The sequence below is a fragment of the Ursus americanus genome, chromosome 8 (genome assembly GCF_024610735.1).
Source record: "Ursus americanus isolate L20-20 chromosome 8, mUrsAme1.1.p, whole genome shotgun sequence".
Classification (NCBI taxonomy): domain Eukaryota; kingdom Metazoa; phylum Chordata; class Mammalia; order Carnivora; family Ursidae; genus Ursus; species Ursus americanus.
Window position 1 is genome coordinate 51,265,209 of NC_142134.1, and position 20,912 is coordinate 51,286,120.

The following is a 20,912-nucleotide window of genomic DNA, read 5'->3' on the forward strand; positions in this document are numbered from 1 at the left end:
AAAAAGACACACAGACAGAGGGCAGAGAATCGTGAAGAGACGGAGATGTTAAACAGCAAAGCATATTTTAGAGTATGGGGTGGTGAGAGATCTAGGACTCACGTCACAAAAAATCTTATATACCATGCATAGGAAGTGGAAATTTTTTTTCTGTGCAAAATGGAAGGCCATTTAAGCATAGAGAAATATCAATTTATTCATGAACAAATATTTGTGTTCTTATTATATTCCAGGCACTGTTTTAGGTGCCAGAAACAAAGGGATAAGCAAGGAAGATGCTGTTCCTGACATTACAAAGTATAGATGTATTTGGTAAGGGGAGACAAAGCAATTATTTTTAAATGTCGTAAGTATTCATGACAAGGGAAGGCAGGATCCTATTGTGGCACAAGGGAGGGGCACTGCTATGGGAGTCAAGGTACGTTTCCCAGGAGTTACATTTAGGCTAAGCCATAAGGGTAGAAGTAGGAGTTAGCCAGGAGTAAGGGAGGGGTGTGAGATGAGTTATCCAGTGTTCTGAGTAGAAGAAGCATCATATATGAAAGTATCTGCCAATTCTGAAATATGTGCCTAAGAACCTGAGAGATAGGCAGAGTTTACCATGACTCATGGGGAACAAAAATGGAAATTTGGGGCATGCCAATTTTATGAGTGGGGGGCTTTGATAAAGTTCCCAGGCTTTGGACGGGGTTACCAAAAGACAACCCTAGGAATAAAGTAAAAAGGATTAGCTGGCAGGATGCCTGGGTGGCTCAGTCAGTTAAGCGTCTGCCTTCAGCTCAGGTCATGATCTCAGAGTCCTGGGATCAAGTCCCACATCGGGCTCTCTGCTCAGCGGGGAGCCTGCTTCTCCCGCTCCCCTTGCTTGTTCTCTCTCTCTCCCCCCCCGCCCCCTGCTGACAAATAAAAAAATAAAAATCTTAAAAAAATTTAAAAAGGACTAACTGGCCTTCATGAGGACTGAAGCACAGCTTCCAATCATTTCAGTCCCAGATTAGACTAAGTCACCTGGGTTTGTCAGTGCCCCAGGTCTAGCTGTGGCCTTCTAGCAGCAAAGTAAGTGCCACCTCTAAAGGAAGATAACAATATCCTGGGCCTCAAATGAAACAAACTAATATACAATATAAAATTATACCTAATAAGTGTGTGCCAAGAAACTTTACATCTATAAATAATGGCAAAAATAATTATTCCCAATGTTTCTATTAATCATTTTATGTAATTAGAAGTTTGATTTCTAAATATAATAAAGGAGTTGCAGTTCTTTTACAGAAAAAAGGAAGAAAATTTTCATATTTATTCCTATAGAGCATTGGAAAAACATAATTGAGAGAAAAAGTGGATAGAAAGTAAATGGAAATATGTTTTAATGTAATTAGATAATACATTAAAACAAAAGAAAATATCCAAATCACTTGCTTATAACAGGTTTTATTCTCTTATTTTCATAAGGAACCATGTGGTTTATTTTGCATAAGTCAGTGATGGTTCATGATGTAGTGGAGAAATGCAATTTGCTAAGAATAAAAAAACAAAGAGAAACCTATATTTTAAGAATATTGTGGCTCTGTCACAACCACACATGTGAAAAAAGGCGTATTTCCTATATGTTTTTGTGTTGCTTTCCTTAAGTCAGGGAATGTTATTCTGACTAGCAACTGATCATGGCGGGCTGACTGTACCTAGGTAATGGGAAGTTCTTGCTCTTGGTTGACACATTTAGCATACCAATGTTTCCATTTATAGTAGAAACCTAGGGTTTGCCTTCTAAGCACTGCTTCCCTTCGGGGAATAGAAATCCCTCTCTCCTGAAAAATGTTCCTCTCCTCCCTCTATTCATATAATTTTCTTGGAAGGGGTCCCTGACTGACTCAGTCTCCTTGGCCACAGCTGATCAATAGAGGGTGGGCACTTGACTCAAGGCAGGGTCGAGCAATTTTTAGGTGTAGGAAGAGAGAATCAAACCAGTCTGTCTCGTGTTGGTGCTGTAAGATGTAAAGCTCTTGAGTATGTCAGCAGCCAAGTTTCCCATTCTGGGAACAAAGAAAGAAAAGAATGAAGCCAAAGCACAGAGAAGCAGAGACTAGAGTCAGAGAATCCTGATGATACTTAAGTCATAGGACTTAGGAGAAGCATAGCCACATCACTGTCCTTCCTGTCATCTTGATGTTCAATCCTCCATGAAATACCTTATAATAAATTCTTTCTTTTGCCTAATCTTGTTTGAGTTGGGGTACTGTTGGTTGCCAGAATAGAATCCTAATACACCATTTTCCTTCAGTTTATTTTCTTCTTATTTTTTAATTGATGTATAATTGACATATAATATCCTTTTAGTTTCAGGTATATATCATAGTGAGTCAATATTTTCAGACATTATGAAATGATCCCCACGTTAAGTCTAGTTCATCTGTCACTGAAGTTATTAGAATATTATTGACTATATTCCCTATATTGTGTACTACATCCCAATGACTTATTTATTTTGTAACTGGAAGTTTGTGCTTCTTAACCCCCTTCACCCATTTTACTCATCCCAACCCTTCACACTCTGGTAACCAACAGTTTGTTTCCTGTTTCTATGAATCTATTTCTGTTTTGTTTGTTCATTTGTTTTGTTTTTTAGATTCCACGTATAAGTGAAATCATATGCTATTTGTCTTTCTCTGACTTATTTCACTTAGCATAACACACTCTAGGTCCATTCATGTAATTGCAAATGGCAAGATTTCATTCTTTTCTATGGCTGAGTTTTATGTGTATATCTGTATGTATCTCTTACATATTTGTGTGTATATATATATCCCATCTTCATCCATTGATCTATTGCTTCCACATTGTGACTATTGTAAATAATGCTGCCATGAACACAGGGGTGCATATATCTCTTCGAATTGGTGTTTTCATTTTCATTGGATAAGTATCCAGCAGTGAATTGCTGGATCATACAGTAGTACTATTTTTACTTTTTGAGGACCCTCCGTACTGTTTTCCGTAGTGGCTGCACTAATTTATATTCCCACCAACAGCATACAAGGATTCTCTTTTCTCCACTTCTCATGTCCTTGCCAACACTTGTTATTTTTTGTTTTTGATAATAGCCAATCTGACAGGTGTCAGGTATCTCATTATGGTTTTGAATTACATCTCCCTGATAAGTAGTGATGTTGAACACATTTTCATGTGCCTGCTGGCCATCTATATGCCTTCTTTGGAAAAATGTCTATTCAAGTCCTTTCCCCTTTTTTTAATTGGTTGTGTTTTTTTATATTAAGTTGTTTAAGTTCTTTATATATTTTGGACATTAACCCTTTATTGGATTATGACTTGCAAATATCATCTCCCATTCAGTAGATTGCCTTTTTGTTTCGTTGGTGATTTCTTTCTCTGTGCAGAAGCATTTATATATTAATATATATATAATAAATATAATATATAATAAATAAATATATATATAAAGCTATATGTATATATATGTGTGTGTGTGTGTGTGTGTGTATATATATATAGCTTTTGTTGCCCGTGCCTGAGGAGACGTGCAAACAAATATTGCTGATGCCAAAGACTTATTGCCTATGTTTTTTTCTAGTTTTATGGTTTCCAGTCTTAACATTCAAGTCTTCAATCCATTTCAAATTTATTTCCGTATATTGTGTATATATGGTCCCCTTAAACATAAATTGAATATTTTCTTAAGATTTTATTTATTTATTTTAGAGAGAGAGGGTGAGTGCACACATGTGAGCAAGGGGAGGGGCAGAGGGAGAGGAAGAGAATAGCAAGCAGACTCCGTGCTGAGCGCAGAGCCTAACATAGGCTCCATCCCAGCATGCCAAGATCACAACCCCCACAGAACCCAGGAGTCAGGCACCCAACCCACTGAGCCACCCGGGCACCCCTAAATTGAATATTTTTTAATGCCAAAATATAATCTTCAGTCAATTACTTGAATTTCTCATACAAATATAAAATCAGACATCATACTGACAACTGTTTCAGAATATTCACTAATTAGGGGCTCCTGGGTGGCACAGTGGTTGAGCGTCTGCCCTTGGCTCAGGGTGTGATCCCGGCGTTACGGGATCGAGCCCCACATCAGGCTCCTCCGCTATGAGCCTGCTTCTTCCTCTCCCACTCCCCCTGCTTGTGTTCCCTCTCTCGCTGGCTGTCTCTATCTCTGTCAAATAAATAAATAAAATCTTTAAAAAAAAAAAAAGAATATTCACTAATTAAGTAAAATAGGCTAAGAGTTTCCAAAGAAGAGGTGGAAAGAATATGAGATATAAAAACCCATGAATAAGTATTTGGGGACCATTTTGGCAAATGAGAAACTGGAGCATTATAGGAAATGAGATAATTGGGGAAGACAAGAAAAGAGACAATATCTGAACAAATATAATGAATCCCTAAAGTGCCTGATTGGTTTTAACACTTAAAAAATCATTCAATATAAATTACCTTACCACTTTAATAGAATAAAAAACAAAAGACAAATTATCATTCAGCCTTCCAAAATTCTGATCTCTGTTTTCTTAGTGCGACTACCGTTTTCCTCTGGGGCTCCCTGCCTTCCCGTACTGCAGTTGGAAAGTACCTCAGGCATAAAGCCAGGACTGTCCTAATGCTCACTTCGTCTGTTTTCATTCTCTCAGGGATCAAGTCTTTGTGCTGTATCTTGTCTAATACCCCAAATCTTTGCCTCATATATTTTGTCCAGTTTTCTACTTGTTACAGTAGGAGATAAGCCAAATTTAAGACACTCTCTTATGACCACACAATTACATTTAAAAAATACTGCTCTACCTGCCATGTAGAAAAGAGTGTGGGAAAGTATGAGTTATAGGCAGGGAAATCAATAAGGAAGCTAGTGTAGCAAGCTGGTGGCTTGGATTTGGAAGATAGTAGTGGAAATGGAAAGTAGACAGATGAAGCATGTTTTCCAGTTGGAGTTACCGCATTAGGTATGGTATGGGCACAGGAAAGGGGAGGCGAGAAGTATCAAGGATGATGTCCAGGTTGATGTGGGTGCTGTAATGTAATGCAGAAGATCTCAGGAGGAATAGTTTTGGGTGGTTTGGAAGGATGGACTACTAACTCTTTCCCCTCCGGCTCTCTCTCTAGTCTTTCACTGCTTGTTCTCCAATTCTGCCTCACAAAATTCCAACATTATTTGGTAGAAACTGATTTTTGGGCTAGTGTGAGGGCATGGAGAGTGAGAAAGGAAATGGCTATGGTATCTTTTTATTTAACCCATGCACACAGTATTAAAAACATACTTGATTTATATAAGGAATGAGTTCTTAAGCACCCTGCATATGTTCAAAATGGTAATAGGTATCATCTTAGATTGTATCTCTAAAGCCATGAACAAACAAAAGGAAAAGACACAAGTTGGTATATAGAGTATAAACCACAAGGATCTCTGGTAGAGACATAACAACAACAAAGACCAAACAGAATTTTCATAAGAAGGAAATCATTCGTATTCAGTTTCTTGCTAACTAATTACTTCTGTCACGTCTTAAAATTGGTTTTTATCCTCTCAGTAGAAACAAACAGACTAAGATATACTTCAAGCTTACAATGATTCTACCTCCCTGGGGACAACAGCACCCAGCCCTAAGCCCCTGGAGATCTACAGAGGTTGATCTACAAGTCAACACTCTGTCTGAGCTCAGAATCCCACTCTACTGGCTATGAGGGATTGGCCCAAAGGAATGCACCCAAACCCCGTGGAGCCAAATTTCCAGGAAACCTAGAATTTAGAATTGGGGTATGGAGGTGATAAAATAAGTTAGTCTAAATGAAGAAACTAAAGCACAATTGTAACCTGTAAGCTCAGGAACTTAGGTGCAAGAATAGGGCTTTTTTCCATATAGACTAGAGAAGCAGAGAAGGCAGATATGCAGAGAAAAAGAGAATGGAGCAGATACTAAGAGAGAGGCAGAGATAAAAAGATTAAAAAGCAGAAATAAAGTCCTAACATCTTTCCAATTCTTGACTTCATTCCCTTTCTGAGTCTTTGAGTTGCATGAGACATCCCAGTATCTTTGTAAGAACACTTTCCATTTTTGCTCAAGCTACCTGAAGATGGCTTCTATTACTTGAAAGCTACAACTCTTGATTAAAACACATTTTGATTAAACACATTAAAACACATCTTGATTAAAATACGTTTCTCCTGTTTAGCGTCTGCCTTTGGCTCAGGGCGTGATCCCAGGGTCCTGGGATCGAGCCCTGCATTGGGGTCCCTGATCCACTGGGAGCCTGCTTCTTCCTCTCCCACTCCCCCTGCTTGTGTTCCTCTCTCGCTGGTTGTCTGTCTCTCTGTGTCAAATAAATAAATAAATAAATCTTAAAACAAACAAACAAACAAACAAACAACCATTTCTCCTGGGATGCCTGGTGGCTCAGTTGGTTGAGCATCTGCCTTCAGCTGGGATCATGATCCCAGAGTCCTGGGATAGAGTCCCGCATTGGGCTCCTTGCTCAGTGGGGAGTCTTCTTCTCCCTCTGCCTGCTGCTTCCACTCCTTATGCTCCTCCCTCTCTCACAAATAAATAAATAAAGTCTTTAAAAATAAATAAAATAAAATACATTTCTTCTATAGCATATTATGAATTGAGTAGAGTACAAATTGGTTAATTTGATTGGTTCACTGATGAATTTGAGAATAATATTTGCATTATATAAACCTTTATTGGTTTCTGTAAGGGGAAAAACTCTTGCACTGACAAGAATGTAACCAATATGTGTTAAGGCAGGAGGTAGCATGGTTATTTGGAGAAAGGGAAAAATCTGGGGAGTCAGGAATCCTTAGACAGTAATGTCTTCTGGCTCTTTTGGCCTCCTGAGCCATGGCCCTTGCTTGACCTCTTCTCTGCCTTGCTAGCACTTAACTAAAAACCTGCTGCTTATGAAAGCATAGTCTGGTCTTTCTTATTTGGTTAGAGACCCGTGGCTTTCCTGGCTGACTCAGGCTAACCTCAGTTCTCATTAGGCTCAGTGAGACTAAGCTGGGACTTCCTTCAATGTCTCTTGAGTCCTGACTAAGTCAAACAGAACTAAGGGAAGCTCAGCAAAGCTGAACCTCTAAGCCTGTCCCAAGCATACTGCCCCACCAGTTTTTCTCTGATGTATCTGGATGCCTGTCCTGGAAGGCAGGTTGCCCAGTAGTGTGATGGACAGAGAGGTGGTTGCCCAGAAAGTCACACAGTAAACAGGGTGAGATCCTTAGTTATCTAACACAGAGAGTAAATACTTCTGATTGCTTTTGCTTTTCTCCATCTTACAATGTCTTACGGCTACATCTGACATGAGATATGACTATGTCTTAATTTTAATCTTCCAGAGTACTTCAGCCAAACCTCACTATCCTAAGTGGAAGGGAGCAGTAGCGTATAAATGGTTAAAGCTTGGACTCTGCAGTCAGCCTTCCTGAATCTGAATTCTGGCCACTCCCTTCCTGGATTTCTAGCCTCAGGTAGGTTCCTGTAACCTGTGTGTGCCTCAGTTTTTCCATGTGTTAAAATACAGGTTGCTAATAGTATCCTCCTCAGAGGGTTGTTATTAAAGAGCTCCTTACAACAGTGATTGATACATAGTAAGTGCTCAGTAACTGTAAGTTATTGGTATTACTCCATTATCTTAGTCCTCTGGCCAATAATTTAAATGAAACTGCTTGAATTTCCCGTAACAATATAAAATCAGATGCCATACTGATAACTGTTTCAGATTATTCACGAGGGAAAAATCTTCCTACAAGATTGTCATTGCTATATTCTGCTTTCCCTTAAATTTCAACAACATGATAACAAAAGCCCTAACAACAGTAGCACTTAACATTTATTAACCATTTACTATATGTGTGGTTCTAAACTAAGCATTTCACATGCATTAGTTTAATTAATTTAGGTAGGTACTATTATTGTCCCCATAGTAGGTTTCTGCCAAGATTTAGGCTAAAAAGAAAACAAATTTAAAACTTGTTAGTTTGTTCTTAACTACGTAGAAGTTTTTTAGTTTTTTTTTTTTAATTTGTCAAAGTAGTGGGTTCTTATCTCCTGTTGGAATTTTCTCATTTGATACATGTTAGATTTTTTTTAAGAGCTATAAACAGAGCTAAGTAAATAAGTAATAGCCGTTTCAAATGAAGTTTAATTTATGTATATGCTAACACATTATTAGGAATTTTTCATGATTTTTCAAATACAAGCTGGATCTTACAATTCAAGCTTTCAAAAACAACTTGATTTTAAACAGAATATTTAACCTGTTCGAGACCGTTTGTAAAGTAACTCATGAAACATGAACTTTTATTTTTTTCTCTGTAAATTTTTGATAGTTATCTTACATTATGTGGTACAATTTTACCAATGAAAATACTAATAATTATTTCATATAAAATATCCTTTGCACTTTAACAATTACCTGTTAAGAAGGTTCTCTACTTCTTGAACTTCTGCTATGGGCTCTTCATTATCAGAAAAGAGACGAGCTTGAAATTTTCTATCTTGGAAATCATACAGCATCACAATAATAAGACTGTTCAAATGGTCTGGCTACCAAGGGGAAACACACATAAAGGAAAGTATACAAACAATATCTAATAGCAATATTTTTCATCCCACTATTTTTGATAAGAGAGCAGAAATATGACTAGTTTTACATAGTCTGGTTGTATTGGGAAGTAGAGAAGGACTTCCAAATGGAAAAAAGTCCAGTAAAAAAATAAACCTTTTTAGACAGTGTCTGCTATGTTCATCACAATGAAAGGACTAGGATCAGTATTAGAAGTAGGAAAGAGTTCAGGATGTGTTTTGAAGAGGTCTCAGCATTAAGCAAACTAGTTTTGATTTAAATCTAAAGGCTTTTTAGGACTTTCTAAATAATAATCATGAGACAGCTAATTATATAAAAGTTGTCTACTTACTATTGTGGTACTTGGGAAGATATAGCTGTCTATTAATATAGTTTCCAAAATATCTTGAACTGCAAGACAAGTAAAATTTCTGTTACTCAAAAATACCAAAACTGAAAATGAAAACTTTGGAATCAAAGCACACTTTAGACAATACTACCAAATATTTTTACTTTCATATCTAAAATATACCTCAATTCTTGACAAAGACTCAAATTACAGTTACATGATGAATACTTGTCATCTATGATTCCTGGACCCTTAGGACCCAGGTTCCACATGAAATCCTAGTCAAAGGAGCATTATCTGAATAGCTAAAGTAATAATAAAAGAATTTCGACCTCCAATTTATGTCCTTTGAAAAACATTAAACAGGATCTAATTTAAGTGTCTTATCATTTTTATGTATTGTTGGATTCAATTTGCTAATATTTTACTTAGAAGTTTGTTCTATGTTTATGCTCATGAGGAATATTGGTCTATCATTTGCTTTTCTTGTAATATCCTTGTCAGTGTTGGGATCAGGGTTACGCTGGCCCTGTAAAGTAAGTGGGAAGTGTTCCCTCTTCCTATATTCTTTGGAAGAGTTTATGTTAGATCAGTATTACTTCTTACTGAAATATTTGGTAGGACTCACTAGTGAAGACACTGATAATATTTAATCTAAGACCCAAATGACAAGGAGTTAGCCATGTCAAGATCTGGGAGGAGAGAACATTCTAGGCAGAGAATTGCAAAGGTACTAGGTGGATGTACTGAAAGTGGATGTACTGAAAAAACTCCACAGAGTACATGAGTGTTCCTTTTGTTACAACTACTTAAACTATATATACATCATGTAACAAATGCTTTAATCAGTTGACCAGAAAGCTAGGCTAGCTAGCTTCAATTCACTCAACATTTGTGGAGAACCTACTATATGCACAGCACATGCTGAATTTGCTTTTATTTGGGAGATGGGAAAACTAAAAAGAAGTAACTAATGGGAGCACAGACTCCAATTTTCATAGGAAATCCTTTGGAATCGTGATCCATATTTGAGCCACCAGTTATGGCTGCATTATACAAGGCAATATCCCCATTTCACTTTCAAGGAAAATAAAGTTTAGTTTTACAACCTCAATACTTGCAAACCAATTCCTATCTATTTCATAGGTTTTCAGCATGGGTCCCAATTTTTATCACAGAAAATACAGTCATCATAAAAATGAAGGAGTTCTAAGGAAGCAGACCTGCACAGGTCACGGAATTTTGAGCAATGGAGATGCTTAACTCTTAAGAAATAGGAGAGACAGAATGAAAAAATGATGATTTTGCCAATATTGCATTTTTCTTTTGGGGGCTTTCATCAAAACTGGTAGCATCTTTGGGCTGCCTTTGATACTGTGCAGAATGCATTACCTTTGTGTATCTACAATTTACATAACATTCTCACATAGTAGTATCAACATTAATAGTAACTGTACACTTCAGACAGTGCTTTCTATGTGCTACACCCTGTTCTAAGTGCTTTCCATATGTTCACTAAACTCTCGTAACAACCTTGTGAATTAGATCTTTCTTATCCCTATTTTATAGGAAATGAGGAAAATATAGTTAAGTAAGATGTTTGTAGTCACACAGCAAGTGGCAAATCAGGGCTTCAAACCCAGACAGTCTGGCACCAAAGTGCATGTTCTTTACCACAACATTATGCTGCCTTTCTTCACCTTCCTCTTAATAACAAACCAGAGTGGCTAAATAAAACACAGCCAGTGACTAACTTGAGTTGTCAGGATTTACTTGAAGATTGTAAACTTGCCTATCCTACCTGGTTTGGCACAATAACTTGAATTATTACTCCCTGTTCCCCACTAATTAACGCCTGTTCTCTTTAGTCTGTTGAAGAGAACGCTTAATCCCCATTCCTCAGGTTTTCAGCATGGAGGGGTCTTCCCTAGAGAAACACCCTCTGCCAGTGTGTCTGCAGGACATGCAGTAGAGAGGGCTACACTTCAGCTGAGTCATGGATCAGATGAGAAGTCTCTAATTCAATAGTAAACTATTTGCAAGCCACTTGGCTGGAGATCTAAAGCCATGTCACCAAACGCCTTTTTTCCTCTCAGTTCATTCCAAAATCAAGTGTAAAGGAGGAGTGCTATTTATTGGACCCCTAAAATTCACATAGCCCATCTTGTCATCCCTCCATCCATTCTTTTGACTCTCCTCTAGGTTTTCCCTCTTTATTTTCCTTCATGTGAGGGATCTCTAGAATCTTCATTCAAGAATGTCAATTGTAATTATACAATACAGATAAATGCAGTTTGTATGTGTGTGGAAGGAGGGAAACAATAAAATTATTTAAGTCTTTTTTGGCAAAACTAGTAAGAATATCCATTAACATTCTGAAAGAATATTTGAGAGATGTAAACACCAGGGAAAGGAAGCTAGCATCACCAAACACAAAATCATTATACAATTAAAATAAAACAACATGAACCATAAAAAACTAGGATTTAGGGATGGGGTTGCTACTCTACCACCCTTTCCAACCAGATGAAATACTTCCTCTTTTTAACCTTATTCCTGCTAGTTCCTTAGATACATCATTTAATCTCTTCTTGAGCCTCCTTCAGTTTTTCATCTGCAAAATGAGAATCTTGCATCTCAAAGGACTCATTATATCAAATGATATAAACTGTTTTTTGAATTACAAAGAACTATGTAAATATAAGGTATTATTATTGTCAGTCAAGAAAATTGCTTTAACCTCTTACATGAAACCAGATCTTATGAGGTTATTGATCTAAATCATTTTCCTAATGAATCACTATGCAATCAAGAATTAACTCAGCAGGCAGGGCACCTGGGTTTCACCTCAGGTCCTGATCTCAGGGTCATGGGATCAAGCCCTAGCCCTGGGTCAAGCTCCATGCTCCTTGGGGAGTCTGCTTCTCCCCCTCTGCCCCTCCCCTCACATGCGCACATGCATGCATGCTTGCTCTCTTAAATAAATAAATAAATAAATAAATAAATAAATAAATAAATAAATAAATATCTTTAAGAAAAAAAGAATTAACTGAGCAGGCTGGGGTGGCCAAACCCTGAATATTCCGAGGAAAGAGTTGGCCCTCCAAGCTCCTGGGCGATAATCTCTATAAGCCTTTGGAATATCTTGCCTAATACAAATGTCCTTGTTTACATGGGCATTGAGCAACGCTATCAGCATGGCCTCTGAAAGAGCTTGAGACTGAGTAAGGTCAGCTACTAGTGCACTCCTATCTACATGACTGATCCCAATAAACACCCTGGACAGCAAGGCTTAGATGAGGTTCCCTATACTTCAATACTTCCTTCTACATACTACAGTACTTCATTTGTGTTGCCATACATTGTTGCTAAGAGAATTAAGCATTGCCCAAGGACTCCATTGGAAAAGGACAATAGGAAACTTGTACCAGGTCTCTCCTGGACTCTCTCCTATGTACCTTTTTTCTGGTGTTGATTTTATTATTTTTATTTATTTATTTATTTATTTATTTATTTATTTATTTATTTATTTTTAAAGATTTTTATTTATTTATTTGACAGAGAAAGACAGCCAGCGAGAGAGGGAACACAGGCAGGGGAGTGGGAGAGGAAGAAGCAGGCTCCCAGTGGAGGAGCCTGATGTGGGGCTCGATCCCAGGACTCTGGGATCACGCCCTGAGCCAAAGGCAGACGCTTAACGACTGTGCCACCCAGGTGCCCCTGCTGTTGATTTTAAATAACCTTTCACTGTAATAAACTACAACCATGAGTATAATAGCTTTGCTGAGTTCTGTGAGTCCTTCCAGTGAATCATTGACCCTGAGGGTGGTCTTGGGCACCTCAACTACAATTACTAATTTCCAAAGCCATAACCAAACCATACATTAAGCATTTACTAGGTTTTTCACTGACAGGTTTAGAAGATGCTGAAACGAGCAGGTTAATGCCATATCAATTCCTGGAACTGAAAGTTCACCAACTACTATATATACCCAGAGAGGCTAGAGAAAGAATTAAGCCAGGAATAAGATGAACAATTTCAGGGAAATCTTTTTCTTCAAGTGTTCTTTTTTTCTTTATTTGTGGTTCATTAGTTTATTTCTTAAGAAATCATTTTCCAGATTTTCTTCTTTTTTAATATTTAGAATTCCTTGAAACATCCAGAGATTCTTTGAAAAAACAAACTGGCTGCCAGTACTCTACTTCTTTGATAGAAATAAAACTTAAAAGGAATAGGCTCCTCTTCATTAACTTCTTTAACAGAAAATTGACATTGGGGCTATTTAATAAAGCAAGAGTAGCGGTTGTCTTCATCTTAAAAAAACATACTGAACTCTTTCAATCTTTAAAAGGTTAATCAGATAAATACTCTCTCTGCTTTGAAAGAGCTTATACACAAAGGACATCAACAAAAGAGCAAAAAACAACACAACCAAATGAATATACTTAACATTTACATAATTAAGGACTTTCCTCTGTCATTTTTTCCTCCTCCTTGTACTTCCACAGGAAAAAAAAGGTAATATGACCTAATTACCTATTCATAAATTCGCCAATAAAAGGTACCATTACCCAAGCTCTCTTTAGTTTGTACATTAACCTTTTCAGCATTATTGCTCCTATAAAACCACAGAGGAAAAATCCAGAATTTTCTTTTCCGAACTGTGATTCCCTGAACCTATACTGTACAATCTAAATGTGAATTTATAAAATATCATGTGAAAGTATTGGTAGAACACTGATAAATACAGAAGATAAAAGTGAAATGCACAGAGCATCCCATATTTTAAAGCAAAATATCAGGCTCTTAATTACCTTGGAAACCTAATGCATTTAGAAACTCTGGTTTTATTCTATTTGAACATTCATAAATTATTCAGATAATAATTTTAAAAAGATATTATTATTATAAGAATATAATACTTGTACCAAGTAAACAACCAAAGACATTCTAGTATTTGAACTTATTTTAGAATTAGAATTTAAAATATGAACATTTCAAGCAAAAGCAGGTTTGTAAAGGCCTATGACAATACTTTGTCTGAATGGGATTTTCTGGGTCATTAAAAAATATCAAATAGTCACAAGGCTCTTTCATAAAACAGAAATAAAGACCGAGAGAAAGAAAAAGATAATCTAGTACACATATCATATGGCATGACCATTTAGTTAATGTGTTAATTTTACCTAGAATAATTTCAGGCTTTTAGTAGATTTCTAAAGGTAGGATTCAATGTTCCATTAGGAAAACAAATTGTCTATAATAGAATTTTGGCATTAACATTAAATACCAACTAATTAACATAGATGCCCAGTCCGCATTTCATTGTTACAAGGAGAAAATGTAAAAATGTTCATTTGGCTCATTATTTAAAGTGCAACAGCTGCATCTTTAAAACTATATTTTTTTAAAGCAGGTGGAAGGAATGGATGAAACAATCTGAAAGATTACACTGGAAAAGAAAAAATGGTTAAGACAGATTCAAAAAGAAAAAAAAAACCTCAAGCAGGAGAAAACAAATGAAAACTAAAGAGAAGTTGCCTCTTAACATCAAATTTTTCTCTATGCTGACAAATTTCTGGCTTCAGAGTTGAGCTGCGTCATGTCTGCAGACTACCGAAATACATATATTCACATGTAAGTAATTAATGGAATATTTTAGCTCAACTGAACAATTGTTAACTGCCTATGTGCAAGGATGTAGAAGACCCAGTAAGTACTAACACTAAGGAAATACATGAAAATTAGTGTTGCCTTTTAAGTTGTCTCTTTAAGAAGGGCACATGCTCATCCTTTCAGCCATGCTGCTAATAATCTAAATATTTCTGGAACTTCTTTTCTGGAATTGTATTCAGTCAGTTTACAAACCAATATAAACATAAAAATAATATAGCACAACGTGTTGTAATATAAACTCTAAAGTTCATAGCTAGTCCAAAAACAAACATCTCCAGACACTTTGACTGCTTGCTCTCATAATATCAGTATCTGGTTCCATCCTAGAGTCAGCTCCATACTCAGAAGCTGATAACTAACCACAACTGAGGGAATCTGAAACATTGCATCTCAAATTCTGGAGGCAAATTGGAAAGGGGCATTCTACAGAAGCTTGGAGGAATAAATTTACAAGCTCCCAAAATTAAGGCTACTGGCTATGAATGGGATCACTTTAATTGGGGTTGATTTAATTTTCATATTCATTTTGGATATATTGCATCTTTTCTTCTTACTCCATCTCTGTTCCTTTCCCTGACCCTCTTACTGGCTTTTATATTTGTGAAAGTTCATACGCTAATATACAAGATGTCAACACAGAAAATGCAAAGAGATAACCCAAGGAAAGGGAACCTGTACTTGGGATACTTCAGTGGATTCTTAATTCTTCCTGTCAGTGGAATTGTTTCCTTGTTCAATTTCATGACTTGCATGACATCTGTCTAAGGCCAGGCACGGTGCTGGGCCCAGGCAGATCTGCAGGGAAAAAACAGTTCCGACCTGAAAGAGCTTATTTTACCTCAACTCTCCTAATTCCTTAACATTTGCAACTGACCAAAGATAGGCTTATGCCTAAAAACAAAACCTGGTGTGCAGGAGGGGGCGGGAGTGGGGGACTGCACTCCACAAATTCTCTCCTTATTTTCTTTAAGTGCTGATGTTTAGGGCCAGTACTACTCACACTTCAGGGCACTGAAAGCCAGCTCATAGGAGGACCGCTGAAAGGCTTCATCCTGAGACTCCGGCAAGGACCGCAAAGGTTCATTCCCATACTTTATTAAGACTTGCTCTGGTGACTTTTCGAATCGAATACCCTGAAAAATGTTTGCTGCCATAACGTAAACGGAGTCCGGATAGCCCGTTTTTTCGGGTAAACCAGGTGAATTTTTTTCGCTGGGTGATGGGTCACTTGACAGTGCCAGGGAAGCGAGTTGGGCGATATTCTCCGTATTTTTTTCGTTCGAAAACTCCAGTTCACTTGTGGCATGAAGCATGTTTGCTCCTTGACTGTGGTCGCTAAGTCAAGGCTGAATTACAACTCAGATGTTCCAGGAAATGGTCTTCCTTGTACTTTAAGCATCGTCTCTGTGAAAAGAAAAGGTTATCTCGGTAAACCACTATTTATGCAGGACCCACTTGGTGGCCCATTTCGTTGTGGCGTTCAAGACTAAGAGACGGCATCTCCTGGCGGATCCAAGCGTCCCATACTTGGGGCCGGGCAAGACCCAACCAAACGTCCACACACTCAGAAAGGGAGGGGAGTGGGGAGGAGGTTGGGGACTCGTCTCCCAAGCGACCATTCCCGAGGCCTGTTTGGGGGTAGCGCTCCCCACGAGCCGCGTCTGTGGCCCCACGGGCGCCCCTTACCCGAGAGGCCGGATGTTTCCCGGGGCTTCGGGGACGGAGACGCGGCAGCCGCTGCACTTGGGGCACCGCAGCCTGGTATCTGAACAGTGCCCACGGGAGCCCGGGGACGGCGGGACGGCGGCGGCAGTTTGGTTCCAATGCCGCCTCTCCCACCCGCTCGGTTTGGGACGGGGGTCGCGACCTCCCGTGCTCGCTTCGGTTCCCGAAAGCAGAGCGCGCCTCCTGGCCTTTCCGGGTCACGCACAGTGGCCCTTGGCCGGACGCGGCGCCGGTGGACCCGCGGTTCAGGCCCGGCAAGGGTCCGCCTCTCGCGGTCGGCCGGCCGGCCGGGACCCAGGTCTCCATGGCAACCGGGAGCCGGCCGGACGCCGCTGGAGAGCTGTTCCCGCGGGATTTGGCGGGTGCCGCCTTTTCCCCCGGCTAGTTGTTCTTCCTTCCGAGTTCCGTGACTCCTGTTCCAGCCCCTCCTTGAAACCGAAGACCCCTTGCACAGTTGGACCGCTGGGTTCCCGAGGGTCGTCGATCTCCCCAGAACCACAAGTGGCCGCCTCTTTCCCGGCACGTCCCGGGCGGTCTCCTAGAAAGCAAGAATTTTGTGTCGCTGACAGCACCTGCCTTGGCGCGTGTAGCGGGAGAGCAAGAAATGTTATAACAGATGAATGTAGAGAGCTACTGAAAAAAAGGGGAAAAGACGAGCCTACTTTATTTCCATACTTTTTAGAAGAATGGCTATCACATTAGACGGACTCTTCCAGGGCAAGTTGGATAAAGGTCTTTGCCAACTTAAGACCAAGTCCCTCCTTTCCAGGAATTGCCTGCAAAGAAGGACTTGGCTGAAACGATCAAACGATCTAATTTGCCTCCCTCCAACCCCTAATTATAGCATGGAACTGGGAACAAATATAAACCTCCCCAAAGGGTTTTAATATGGCTACTTTAATTTTTGTGTCCACCTGGTGAACTCCTCCTACTCAATCTCAAACTCAGTACAAACATTGCCTCTATAAATCCTTCCTGATGCTCGTATTAGGATATGAATTTAGCCACTGTGACAGAGACCCAAAATAACCGTTGGCTTCAACAGAGCAAGTTTATTTCTTACATAAAGTCCTGTTGGCATAGGGGCTCTCCTCTACACTCCTATTTTATGCTGCATATAAGGGCTTTGCCCTTGTCAACTTAGTCCAGGGTGGCTTACCATCATTGCCAGCTAGGGGTTGGGAGAATAAAGAGGAAAGGGAGGGCATACCCATTCCTTTCAAGGACATAACCTGAAAAGTACACACATCACGTGGCCAGAACTTAGTCACATGGCATACCTAGCAGCAAAGAGGGTTGGTATATGTGTCCAACTAGAAATCAAGGGAACTATTGCTATGGAAGAAGGGGAGAATGGCTATTGGGGAACGATTAGTAGTCTCTGCTACAAACCTCTGTCTCCCAACCCTTTATCCACTAATCCACTTGCTTCAATTATTCCCAGAATGTCAAGCATTGCCTCTTCTATGCTCCCATAACATTTTCTACATGCATGCATGTATTCCATCCATAAATTTAACAAAGAAATGTTAAATTCTTACCATGTATCTGGTACTATGCTCAGCCCTGGAAGTAAAGATGAATGTATGGAAATGATCAGGCATCTTACCCTCAAGAAATTAATGAATAGATACATGTGTGCTTTGACACCATTCAATTTTTATAAATATTTGTGAACATACTGTATTCCTCCTCCTTCTGCTATCTTGGTATCATGTAGCCCATAAAACACACACTCTTAGTTTTATTATCTCTTTTTATTTTTATTATATGTAATATCATTTTATTCCCAGATATTAGTAAAATAATCACTGTCTTTCACACACACACATGCACAGAAGATTACAAATACGAAGATGCCTTAGGGGTCATGATACATTTTATTATGCATCACACGGTACATAGTACAACCTGCTGAAAATGTGAGGCACTAGCTAGCTACAAACTTTAAAATACTTTTGTCTTTCAAAATATAATTTGAGTAGCTTTTTATTTCTCCGCGATAGGTCAATGTAAGTGACAATTTACTATATTGAAAATGAGATTTAATGAGAGCCTCTATCCTCAAAGTGAAGCTTAAGCAAACAGTTGTTGGTGAGTGAATGCATGGTTACTATTTACTCTAATCATGTGTATAATCCTCCTTACCTCTCACTTCTGATTAATGGTCTCATTGTGGACTTAAATCTCCAGGAAGACAGTACAAAAGTCTCCATAGAGATAGGTGTGTGGATTCAACTGTTGTGAAAGCAGGGCAGTAAAAAATGTGGTCTTTGTTTAAGTCACTCTGTAATATAATCAGAACATTAAATCAGAGGTAGTGTAGAAAATTAAAAAGTTAATTACCTGGAGCTTTCTACCAAAAGAACTTAAAAGAATGATTTTCTTTCCCCAGGGGGTAGAGTATTTGAAATATTTGTAAATTAACCTCCCTTGCGTTTCACTCGGAGTAGCCAGTGTATATTAGCAAAGTAGATATTCAAAATACATTTCTTACTGATTCAAGTTACTCTGGGCATATAAACTGTGCTCAGTTCCATTGAAGCTTGTTATAGAAATGTAAAAAGCATATGAAACATAAAGAATTTTAGTTTGTGTTTTTAAACCTCAAGGCTCAATTTATAATTATTGCCATTTAGAAATAATAGTCTAATAGTCTATTTTTGCAACAATCCTTTTCCTTATTCTTTTATATTTTATGAAGTTACCTAGTGTTCCATCGTGGACCTAAGCTATTTCTAACTAGGAACTTTGGGGCACTAAGGCAGCTATCAGGAGCCCTATTTGAGGATTTTCAGGGCTTAGTGGGTAAGCTTCATCTGGAGACGGATGATCAGGTACTGAGATATTCCATCCCAGAGGAGAAGAGGGTGATAGATGCCCAAGAAGGCAGGAAACTCACTCTGAGATGGGCGAACATCATCCTCCGATGCTGGGTGAGAGTTGGTGTAAAGGAATACTTTGCATATCATAGCGGATAGCATTACTCAAGTGTCCTCTTGCCCAGTCTCTGTGGAAACTTGTTCCAAACCCACACTTGAAAAGGAAATGGTAAGATGATACTGCAAAGATCCCTTTGGGAAAATAAAAATATGATTGTGGGTTTTAACACAAGCCCATCAAAGATTAACCAAAAGAGCTATAACCACTTGCAAAGGCGGGGAAAAAAATCTTAATTTGGAAGCAGCAGACAAGTGGTATGGAGCAGAGTCCTGAAGGGTGAGGCAAGTGGAGAGGAACAAAAGTCCAGACCATAGCAGTTCACAGCATCTTTAGAAACAATATTCAGAAATTTTGAAGCCAAATATGACAACAGCAACTAAGGAAGAGTTTGAGTGACCTGGGATGCAATAGGGAAAGAGGTTCAAGAGGTTTATTATCCATTCCGTGACTGTCTTTCGTGGCCCAGGAAAGAAGAGGTTACAATAGACAACGCTTGTAATAGATTGAACCAACACAGTAGATTCCCAGGGTTGGTGATTCAAGCACCACCTTTATGGATTAGTTTTCCATATCCACATACTACCATTTATACTATTTACTCAATATTTTATTTTAAATCAGGATCACAGTTCTATGTAAATAGAAAACTATAAAAGGAAAATCAGCGTCATTTGTCATAAATGAAAATAACCACAACAAAAGAAAAATAATACTATTAAATTACAGCTACAAACAGTGTACCAAGGCTCCAGGCTTAACGTTGACTACTCCCAGTTAAAAAGGAACATGGGCAGGGGCGCCTGGGTGGCACAGCGGTTAAAGCGTCTGCCTTCGGCTCAGGGCGTGATCCCGGCGTTCCGGGTTCGAGCCCCACGTCAGGCTCCTCCTCTATGAGCCTGCTTCTTCCTCTCCCACTCCCCCTGCTTGTGTTCCCTCTCTCGCTGGCTGTCTCTATCTCTGTCAAATAAATAAATAAAAAATCTTTAAAAAAAAAAAAAAAAAAGGAACATGGGCAATGTTAGAGAGGTGTTAAACACCAGTACAAAAATGAGGATTTCTCCTTGTCAGAAGGATCAAAAGAGCCTTGATAAAGCAGCTTTCTCATTATGTACTTGTTATTCAATACTAATTCAGCTTATCACTTCACATCGTCTCCTGTACCTTTGATGGTGCTGGCTCTGCACTTAAGGAAACACTGTTAAGAGATTTGAATTCAAGAGTTAGAGAAAACATGCTTCCTCTGAAATAGGGAGAAAATACAAGAAATTCAAAACTGGCAAGAAGGACATTAGAAAGATCTTGTGTTACAGATGAACTCAGTCCATTTACATTGCATGGTGGTAGTGGGAACTTTGAAACTAGATAGAATCAGAAGACCTGTTTTTTAGTCCTAATATTGTCATGAATTAGTTGCACAACCCCAGGCAAGTATTTTTGCTTTTTGTATTTGTTTCTTGATGTGTTGAAGTCTATGATTTATTTACTAAGAAAAAAGTGAGTGGAGAAAAAACTGAGAAAGATTGGCGGTCAATAGGGGAAGTATATTTAAATATCTGTTTTAATATTTATTTACCAATGTCTACTTAAAATTTCTGTTCAAAAGTTTATTTTAGCAAACGGGCAGAAATGGAGGAATAA

At 38.6% G+C, this 20,912-nt stretch overlaps 1 protein-coding gene across 1 annotated transcript in view; it reads right to left on the minus strand.

Annotated features, from left to right (window-relative positions):
* The window catches only part of NSUN7 (NOP2/Sun RNA methyltransferase family member 7), a 52,367-nt gene extending 35,739 nt beyond the window's left edge, over positions 1-16,628 (minus strand). The window contains exons 1-4 of the mRNA XM_045815933.2: positions 16,293-16,628; positions 15,607-16,010; positions 8,933-8,991; positions 8,431-8,561 (exon numbers count right to left, since the gene is read on the minus strand). Of these exons, the coding sequence (XP_045671889.1) occupies positions 8,431-8,561; positions 8,933-8,991; positions 15,607-15,919 (503 nt within the window). The 5' untranslated portion in view covers positions 15,920-16,010; positions 16,293-16,628. The remainder of the gene's footprint in view (positions 1-8,430; positions 8,562-8,932; positions 8,992-15,606; positions 16,011-16,292) is intronic.
* Between the last annotated feature and the right edge of the window lie 4,284 nt (positions 16,629-20,912).